At 38.1% G+C, this 9,513-nt stretch overlaps 1 protein-coding gene across 2 annotated transcripts; it reads left to right on the top strand.

The window, feature by feature from the left end:
- The first annotated feature begins 235 nt into the window (after positions 1–235).
- LOC109542704 lies at positions 236–1,282 on the top strand. Of its 2 annotated transcripts, XM_019912038.2 has the most exons (4): positions 238–478; positions 544–672; positions 742–929; positions 989–1,282. In XM_019912038.2, the coding sequence occupies exons 1-4, from the start codon at positions 355–357 to the stop codon at positions 1,241–1,243; spliced, it is 696 nt and encodes a 231-aa protein (XP_019767597.1). In that variant the 5' UTR covers positions 238–354; the 3' UTR covers positions 1,244–1,282. The 2 variants fall into 2 exon arrangements, with proteins under 2 accessions (XP_019767596.1, XP_019767597.1); XM_019912037.2 differs by having other exon boundaries at positions 236–478; positions 544–929.
- The last annotated feature ends 8,231 nt before the right edge of the window (positions 1,283–9,513 follow it).

Raw genomic sequence — 9,513 nt, 5'->3', positions numbered from 1 at the left:
ATGCCCGAAGGCCTTTATCTATCTTTAATAAGAGCACATGATGAATGGGAGGGAAATTCGGAAAACGCAAACACTCCTTTACACCAGTTCAATCGCCTGTGTGGAAGCTACGTAGCTAAGGGGTTTTCTTTCTTCTTTAACTTCTACTATTTTGAGAGAAGAACTTGAAAAACCTTCAGACCAAGCAAGCTTTCATGCAAATCCCTCAATAGAAAGACTTCATAGGTATTCACGAAGGGTTAAAAAAAAGGTACAACGGGTCGATGTCAATGCAAATTGTCAGAGAAAAATCGCGCTCATTCATTTCGTAGTCAAACCAAATTTGCATAAAATTTCCAGTTCCAAGTCGCCAGCATGTCCGATTGCGGAAAACCGGAGGAGAAATGCTTGAAGAAATCGAACATCCTGGTGTATCAGCAACCGTCCGGACAACGGACAGAACGCAAACGGGACGATTGCAAGGGACGAGTAAAAATCCGTAAGTGTCGGCTGGAAAAGTTGGAAACTGAAATAAATCCCGAGTTTTTTGTTCAAAATTTTCAGCGCTTTGCAAGCCCCAGCCTAAACCCATCCGAGTATGCACCGGGGCCGATCTAAGAAAAATGTGCTCACCCAAAGTGTGCCCATGTGAACCATCGAAGAAAAAACCCTTCGGAATTCTCCGAGTGCTGGGTAGCAATTCATCAATCATTTTCCATCAGTTTGCAATGAGCTTCCAGCTAAAAATTCCTACTGTTGCAGGCTTTGGGTTTAAATCCGCGCTAGCTGCAGCTGCAGTGTACATCACATACGATATGGGCATATGGGGATCAACGGAAGAAACGCAAAATTTGTACGGGAACGCCTGCACTTTGTTTGGACAACCGCAGCCCAAAAAGAACAGCAAATGGGACCCGCCGTCCTGTGAGGCTGAAAGCGGGTTTTTTTCGGTAAGTTACCTCTCCAACAGTTGGAACAGTTGGAACCCAAGCATGTTGGGCGCGTTTAGAAGCCCAACTACAAGCCATACGACTACTGCCAGGATCCTCCGATTAGAGCCGAGGAGTCTTTCTTGAAATTCAAACATATGTGGAACAGAAGTGTGTCGTATATCTTCCATGGCATTGCCAACTTCCCTGGCAATTTAACCGGTAAAGACAGTAAACTGAAGCCGGATGAAGAGGCAACGAAGCCAAAGGAGTGCATCTCTTACAAGCAGCTCAGCGATGCGGAGCTAGAAAAGATCAAGTCCATTTACAAATAGAGCCGAACTGCGGCTGTTTCAATAAAGCTCTCAGCAGTTGTTAATGTTGTCTTCGACTCCTGTTTCAGAACATTGTCCAAACACAAGAATTTGTTGTCGCAACCCCAAGTAACTTTGCGCCGACATTCTCAAAGAACTTACTTAAGTCACGGGTTTTGCAAGGGTTTATCAGTGGGACGATTTAAAGCGTTAACAATTGTTGGTGAACACTGTAAGAGTGCCAATTAATTGAAAATTATGTTGCTTTGCTGGCAGCAAAATTGAAAACTCTCTGCGTTCCTATAAGGGACTGACGCAAATATATAATCAACTACGGCAGCCGTTCTTTTCATTCAAGCAAACGGGCAAAGTTAGCGAGAAAAGGAGAAGGAAACTTACCGATGCATCGAAATCGGCGCAGCTAAAATCCATTTCTAGCCATCATCTTTTCAATTTAGTCGAATTGAAAATCGCCAGCAAAACTACTGCTGCTTACAATTTTGCGCCTGAACGCCGATTCACTTTGTTCATGTCAGCAACAGCTTCTACATTGGAAATTTTCTCGCCCCCCCATGTGGGATTGTGAGGAAAGCTAGTCGGGATCGGCACAGATAAAGGACGGAAACGCGGACATTTTCGCGAAGGAAAACATCCTGAAAACGTATGGTTAAAAACCATGCAAATCTAAAACTTCTTGAATTCAAGCATTTTTTGAGAAAACTGCCAACATTTCCTTATCCATGGTTCACTTGCTAAATAGGCCATTTATTTCTCTCTAGAATGATGTACCAATGAGCGTTCTTGCTCATTTTGTCTCCGAGAAATGAGCAAAAATGGGACGGAAAACATGGAATTTTGGCATAATCTTGCACCTATGGGTCTGATATTCAAATTTTGCTTTCTGGGTCAAAACTACTCGAATTTCCTCACTCACGTTGTTACGGCTGAATCGACTTTTCAATTATCTATCCAACGATGCCAAAACGAATTTTGTAGCTCGAATGGTTCTTGAGAAACTTCGAAAAAAGCAGCGCCATGTTCAACTGGATTTTGCAGCGCAAAAAAAACCACGCCAATCTAAAACTTCTTGAATTCAAGCATTTTTTGAGAAAACTACCAACATTTGCTTATCGATGGTTCATTTTCTAAAAAGGCCATTTATTTCTCTCTAGAATGATGTACAAATGAGCGTTCTTGCTCATTTTGCCTCCGACATATGAGCAAAAAGGGGAAGGAAAACATGAAATTTTGGCATAATCTTGAACCTAAGAGTTTGATATTCATATTTTGCTTTCTGGGCCAAAACTACTCGAATTTTCTCACTCAAGTTGTTACGACTGAATCGTCTTTTCAATTCTCTTTCCAACTATGTCAAAACGAATTCTCTTGCTCGAATGGTTCTTGAGAAACTTCGAAAAACGCAGCGTTCAAGTGGATTTTGCAACTAAAAAAAAAACCACGCAAATCTGAAACTTCTTGAATTCAAGCATTTTTCTTATCGATGGTTCACTTTCTGAAAAGGCCATTTAGTTCTCTTTGGAATGATGTAAAAACGAGCGTTCTTGCTCATTTTGCTTCCGAGAAACATGCAAAACGGGACGTAAATTTGCCCCTTTTCACACATTGTTGAGTGGCGCCTTTTCAGACGAGTAATCAGTCATGATCCATCTGGCTTGACTTTTGCAAAAAACATTTTTGAAGAAACGCCCGCAAAATTATAAAAGGCGCTGATTCAAAAGGTGGCAATTTACAGATTTTTTKCAAACAACGAGAATTTKACTGTRTTTAAATGCTTTTCGAAGGAAAAGACGASGAACTGTGCATCTAGTCGCTGTTTTTCTTAAATTAGTTTCTTAAGCAAATAAGACCTAAGGAAAATCGCGACCGAAAAATGTCGTCTGACTCGACACCGAGTCAAAAAAACATATTTGAAATTGTCGTGAATCTTCAATCCAGATCCGTATAGTGAAAATTCCCAATTATTCGAACTCTCGTTCAGTCTCACTGTTTAGGCCCTGTCGAACCAGGGCTAATTTCTCAAGGAACATCTTTCGCGAGACGAGAAAGTTGGATTTAAAATTTATACGATTAATAAAGTGCCCCCGTTCTAATTGCCTGATTTAATTAAAACGTAGAAGGGGAGCACCTGCACCGACAACTTTTTGATTAACAAATGCGAATCTTTCGCAATTCGATTGTCTAATCCGAATAAATGACTTGTCCGGGGACTATCTTTTTGTTTTGCCCAAGCGACACTGTAATTAATTTAATTTTTAGACGCAGTCGACGTCTAATTAATTACGAATCATCATCGCACGCTTTTTCAAGCGGCTCTTAAGATGATTGCCTGTTTGGTAAATTAATGTAAAAACACTGCGCATATCAGTCATACAATCGCACAAAATTCACCGATGTAAATGAAAATGAACAATAAATTGTGAGGTTTTCATATTCAAGCTTTTTGTATTCTATAAAAATATACAGAAAATTGCGTCGAACTGATGCAGTTCGAGTTATGTAATTATGGAGTTTGATAAATCAGCAGCAGGCCAATTCGGAATAATTCACGAATATTTCCAAGAGCACAAATTCGCATTTGATTAATGGATTGCAGTTCTAAAGTATTAATCGAAATATGTTTTCTCGATGACTTTTGCCGGCTGAAACGCGCAAAATATGTTTGATATATGGCGTACCATCCTCATCGCTTTTGAATATTTCTTGCCAGCTTTGCAGCTTTTGAAGCGTTGACGCGCTAAGCGATCATTTTCCAAAGTTTATCGTCGGAAAAATGTGCCTTTCCCTACTTTATATCTCCTTTGCACAACCTTATTTTAGTCCTGTTTGAGAACAGCGTTTAATTATTTAACAATTTTTCAGTTTTAATGCTTCCAGGCGCAGATATTTAATGACCGAAAATCCCGGCTACACAAACTGTAAGCCAGTTGAAAAATCCTTGTGGACTTTGAAGAGGCTTGAAAAGTATCCCGCTTCACGGGAATTCTTTACGAAAGCTCCAAATAATTTAAAATCGCCCCCCAAAGGCCCCAGAATCATAAAGTGGGAGTTGTGGAATTTGCCGCACCGTCGACAAATTCCCAGATTACATTCCCGGTATTTCAAAGAACTTCATTCTAAGGGTTGCTCCCATTTGCCGAATCGGAATAATGAGTTTTGATATTGCTTATAAGTAACGCCTTGATTCCGAGTTTACTTGAAAAGTATGCCGGTGTTGTTTTGTGGAGCGTCGAGATCCTCACAAAGGCATTGTTCGGGAGTTTCGCTTTAATTAAGGATTTTGGGGAAAATTTCTAATTTAAATGGACATGTTTGTTCAAGTCTCTGCATCATGTTATTAAGGCGAATCAAGGGGGTTGCTGGATTGATCATGCCTGACTGGTTTGAGTCAGAAAACAACATTGCAAAATCGTCGTTAAACTCTAAAATGTAATGCCCATATTTGTGATTGCGATCATCGACTACACTTCTCTACAAAATCTTTCATTCTCATCACTTTCAAAAGTATTCTGCGAATTTTTCATTTCTCCACTTTTCCATCCAGATGCTCTTTCCTCAGAACCTCCTTCCTTCCTTTAAACAGAAGAATCCTGCTGGAGGTTTTTTCCAATCAAAATGCTTCAATGCTCGTGCTCTGCTTTAACACTCTGTTTAGATCAAACGTGACTACTTTTTGGCATCAGAATGCTGAAAGTAATAAACCGCAGGATTTTTAATATTGCTGCCTCCATCTTTCCATGGCACTCTAAACATAAAATTGGGTATTTGGGGCTCCATCTCCATTGAAAGCGGGGAATTTCACGCATTGGCCCTGCAATCGATCCGGTAAAATCTGCATAGATTTTCCCGTGCCTATTTTACAGACAATTGCACCAAACAAGTTTTTTTGCCTTCAATAAAACCGGTTGGTCAGGGTTTAGTTCAGATGGAGTTGGTTTAGGACGCAATAAAGTTTGCCTGATTTCCTGCAAAAATTAGGCTGGACGGCGAAAAGCGAAAAAAATGTACGTGCGGCAAATAAAAATGCGGTTGTTTTAGCAAAAAGCGAGCCCCAGCTAAGCTGAAAGGCAAACACAAATAATGGACACGGACGTGTTTCAATGGACATTGTTGTTTTTCAATAGTTTGCCGAATTCTGTTTAATATGCAAATTTGGGGCGCAATAAAAATTTGTTTGTGTCGGCGACCGCAGCGCATTTTGATTCTTCAATTTCCCTGGCAAGTTGCTTGAAACAGTTTGGATATTTTGTGAAGTTTTTTACGGTATGCTTTCATATTGTCTTTATTAAACCTGGGAATTTATCGAGTTTTAAAAAGCCACTGGATGTAAATTACAAGTGATAAAGGGAATATTTCTTTTCCCATTTTTAAGCGAAAAAGCCAAATAAATTCTCATATGAATGATAAACTGTGACAGTACTTTTTTTTATGCAAACACGGAAGAGTTCATATTTGACAAAAAATTATTTTTTTTTTTGCTAAACTCAAGCGAACCGGAAATTTTCTGGTAATTTTTTCAACAATAATTGTGCGTCTTGCACAAAATCGGTGAAATTTAGGCAAGCTTTTGAAGCAGCACCTTAAATGCGCTCAAGCAATTTTTCTAGCTTTGAAGGTGTCTTTCAAGATTTTTTCTGCTAAACTGAAGCATACCGGAATTTTTCCAGTAACTTTTTAAAAAAGACTCTACTTTTAGCTATGCGCTAGAAAACTTGCGCATCTGGCACAAAATCTGTGAAATTTTGGCAAGCTTTTGAAACAGCACCCAAAATGCGCTCGAGCAATTTTTCTAGTCTTGAAGATGTCTTTTCAACATTTTTGATTGCTAAACTCAAGCAAACCGGAACATTTCCAGTACCTTTTTTAGAAAGATTCTACTTTTATCTATGCGCTAGAAAACTTACGCATCTGGCACAAAATCTGTGAAATTTTGGGAAGCTTTTGAAGCAGCACCTAAAATGCGCTCGAGCAACTTTTCTAGTTTTGAAACTGTTTGGTCAAGATTTTTTTTTGCTCAACTCAACCAAACCGGAAATTTTCTAGTAACTTTTTTAAAAAGACTCTACTTTTAGCTATGAGTTAGAAAAATTGCACATTTCGCACACAATCTGTGAAATTTTGACAAGCTTTTGCAACAGCTTTTGACAATTTGACAAGCTTTTGTAGGAGTCTTTTCAAAAATTTTTCTTGCAAAATCCAAGCTACATGGAAATCTGACGGTCAATTCGTTGAAAAGGGTCTACTTCAGGATAGGTGTGACCAAAATTGTGTTTCTGGTAACAAATCTGCAAGACTTTGGCGAGCTTTAGAAACAACACTTGCCATGCGCTTCAAGGCTGCTATTAGTTCTTCTAGGGGTTTCTTCAAACATTTATTATGCAAAAGTCAAGCCAGACTGGAACTTCCTGCTTAGTTTTTTGAAAGGCCCAGCTTTTTTTCAAAAGGAAAAAGTCTTTGCTCAACAAAAAATCTGCAGGATTTTGCGGAGCTTTTGATCTGGTAACAACACTTGGCAGGCGCTTCAGGGCTTCTAATAGGTCTTCTAGGGGTCTTTTCAAACATTTATTGTGCGAAACGCAAGCCAGATGGAAATGCTCTGGTGGCTTCGTTGCAAAGATGCGTTTTTAGTTTAAGGGTGAGAAAAATTGCGTTTTTAGCAAAAAATCGGGTGAATTTTCGCGAGCTTTTGAAAGAACGCTTGGCGTGCGCTCCAATGTTTCTAATATTTGTGTCGGCGAACAAATGAAACCTTGTCACCAGGAAATAAATTGACCTAAAAAAGCCTCTCAACGCTGAATATACTTAAAACAGTATAAAATATAATTCATAATTTGAATAAAAACTAAATTTTCGAAGAAAATCAGGCTAAGACGCTTAAGCAATGTGGCAGATAAAAATAATGCAAACCCAATGCAACACAAATCAATTGAAAAATCTACACCTACATCAAATGTGGATTTATCTGACTAAAACCTGAGGAAAAAATAAACATTGAAAAAAAAACGGAAATAAAATCACTGTAAAACTGCAAATAAATATGATCTAAACCGAAACGAACATGTGAGGAAAAAATTATCCCCAGAAAAATAATTCATAAAACGTTCCAATATTTAATTGTTTTATTCGTTACTCAACTGAACACGCCCGAAGAATTTGAAATGAATTAATATTTAGCCAAAAGCTGAGTAAAACTGGCAGCCTGAAAACTTCCGGCTCAAACATTTTGCAGTTTCAAAAACTGCAATCTACTTTGTGTCACGCCACATTTCAACGCCTTTCAAAAGCAGCATCTTTTTAATAATATAAGTAGTAGAAGTTGGGAAAGAAATCCATACTTTTCCCCAATTGGCAAACTACGTACTTTTGCCCTTAATGCTGAGTCTAGACCAGAGCGATTTGAAGCGGAAATACGATGGATGATGCAGGATAAAATCAGCGGAAAATTGAAACACGTGTCGATTACACGGACGTTCTATAAGAAAGAAAATGCTGATCGAAAGAGTTTTCCGCATTGTTTCAATATTAATCGTTCGATCCGATCGAAAGCAACAGAAAGGGGGTCGAAAAAACATCATAATCGACACAAAGTTAACGTGTTTTTAGCCATCGGATTCCTGCAGAATTTTTGCTATATATTTTGCATGTACTGGACCGGTTGCCGCTTTGAGTAGAAGAAATGTGAGCTCGCAACTTCCATAATGCGATTTTTGCCGCAGCAAATTACTCCTGAGGCCACGTCGCACGTATAAAGCGCCTCAAAAGTTTAGATTTTAAATATTTACCACGTAACTATAAAACTTTTATTTCTTTTAAAAATTAATAATTAATTAGTACAAATTTTGAGTGCTGTCTCAAGGCCTGCTCATCACAATTTTCATTAACAGAGCTTCTGTTGATTACAATTAGTTGCGTCCCTGGGCCCAATTGAAAATATGCCTTTTAGATTAAAACTGAGGCGTAATTAATTAAGAAAAACTGTCGAAACATTTTAGCTCTGGTTAGGCTTAGACTTTAAAAACCCTTGATGATTTAGCTTTAGTTATTTTTTATTCGTTTGCATTTTTAGTGCTCTATTTTCCTATCAGTATAATAAGTGTTGTAAGCATTTGGCAAAAACACACATTTTAATTCTAGAAGACGCTTTGGTTCAAAATCTAAAGCAATATTGGCCTGTTGACGAAACACCCATACAAGAGTTAGAAGCATTAGAGCGTTTGTCTGGGTCTGGTTCAAGAGCAAAAATCTGCAATTTTTTTGCAACTTTCCGCATTGTTTTCAACTGAGTTATCGGCAACTATTGCATCAAAGTGTTTGAAAATAGTGTAAAAAGTCTTCGATTTTCAACAGGGCGATTCTTGATGTTTTCTATTTAACTCATTCAAATTTATTTTCCACTTTACATTGTGCATTTTTTTTGTTACACTGTTGGTCTCAACTGATCGGTCAGTATATGCGCCATCATTTTATCATTTATAAGAGATAGTAAAAAAATCTTACAGCGCAATATTTAGTAAAGACAAAGTGCCCAAAATTCGCTTAATTAAATCGCAGCCGTTCCGAAAAAAAGACGAATAACTGCTAATAAAGATGAAATATATCGTCTAACGCAAGTTGATTAAATGGCTCGCTAAGAATATCATGTTAGTGGATAGCAGGTAATTTATAATCAGCTTAACAAGCCCATAGTTTGGCCAGTTTGCATGCGGAAACATGGCCAAAGTTGGCGTTTTATTGTTTATTTTTACGGTTTGCAAACTGGCTAATTAGCGGCAATGATCAACATAATTTTTTCGCTTCAGGTAGAAATACGTAGTAAACATTATAGAGCGTTCGTATCATCGCTAGTTAACCAGTCGTATAATTTAATGAAGATGTCACAGTTCATGGCTATGAGCAAATCACCGCATAGAAGCGGAAAAGTCCAGATGAGTTTAAGCAAAATACGAACAACGTAAATTTAATATGCAATACATTTTCTTACAAAGTAAGCATTTGCATGTTTCTGATGGTTTTCATTCAATCAGGACTTTTGCCATTCTGTGGAAAAGTGCAGGAAAACTCCAGTTGCAAATCGAGTGGATCCCGTTTGTAGTAACTGTTCCAAATGTCGAGTTAGGGGCGCTTTAATGAGTTTTTAGCTCGCTCACATTACCTAAGGAATGTATGAGATGTATGTGCTTAAAAGCCTCAAACCGACTAAAAACTTTTCGCCACGATGAGAAAAATAAATCATTTAAGTTATTAAATTCTTATCCTTCCTGGGTCAAGTCAAA

This window comes from Dendroctonus ponderosae, unplaced genomic scaffold (assembly GCF_020466585.1).
Source record: "Dendroctonus ponderosae isolate FM_Combo_2020 unplaced genomic scaffold, Dpon_F_20191213v2 Dpon_F_20191213_10, whole genome shotgun sequence".
Taxonomy (NCBI): domain Eukaryota; kingdom Metazoa; phylum Arthropoda; class Insecta; order Coleoptera; family Curculionidae; genus Dendroctonus; species Dendroctonus ponderosae.
Note: the sequence above shows the minus strand (reverse complement) of the source record. Positions and strands in the feature narration are given on the sequence as shown.

What these genes read in the sequence shown, in the direction of transcription:
- LOC109542704 (XM_019912037.2), top strand. Translation starts at nt 355, where the DNA reads ATGTCCGATTGCGGAAAACCGGAGGAGAAATGCTTGAAGAAATCGAAC. An exon ending in CAAGGGACGAGTAAAAATCC is followed by an intron (nt 479 to 543) that starts GTAAGTGTCGGC and finishes CAAAATTTTCAG; the next exon opens with CGCTTTGCAAGCCCCAGCCT. An exon ending in CTGAAAGCGGGTTTTTTTCG is followed by an intron (nt 930 to 988) that starts GTAAGTTACCTC and finishes GGGCGCGTTTAG; the next exon opens with AAGCCCAACTACAAGCCATA.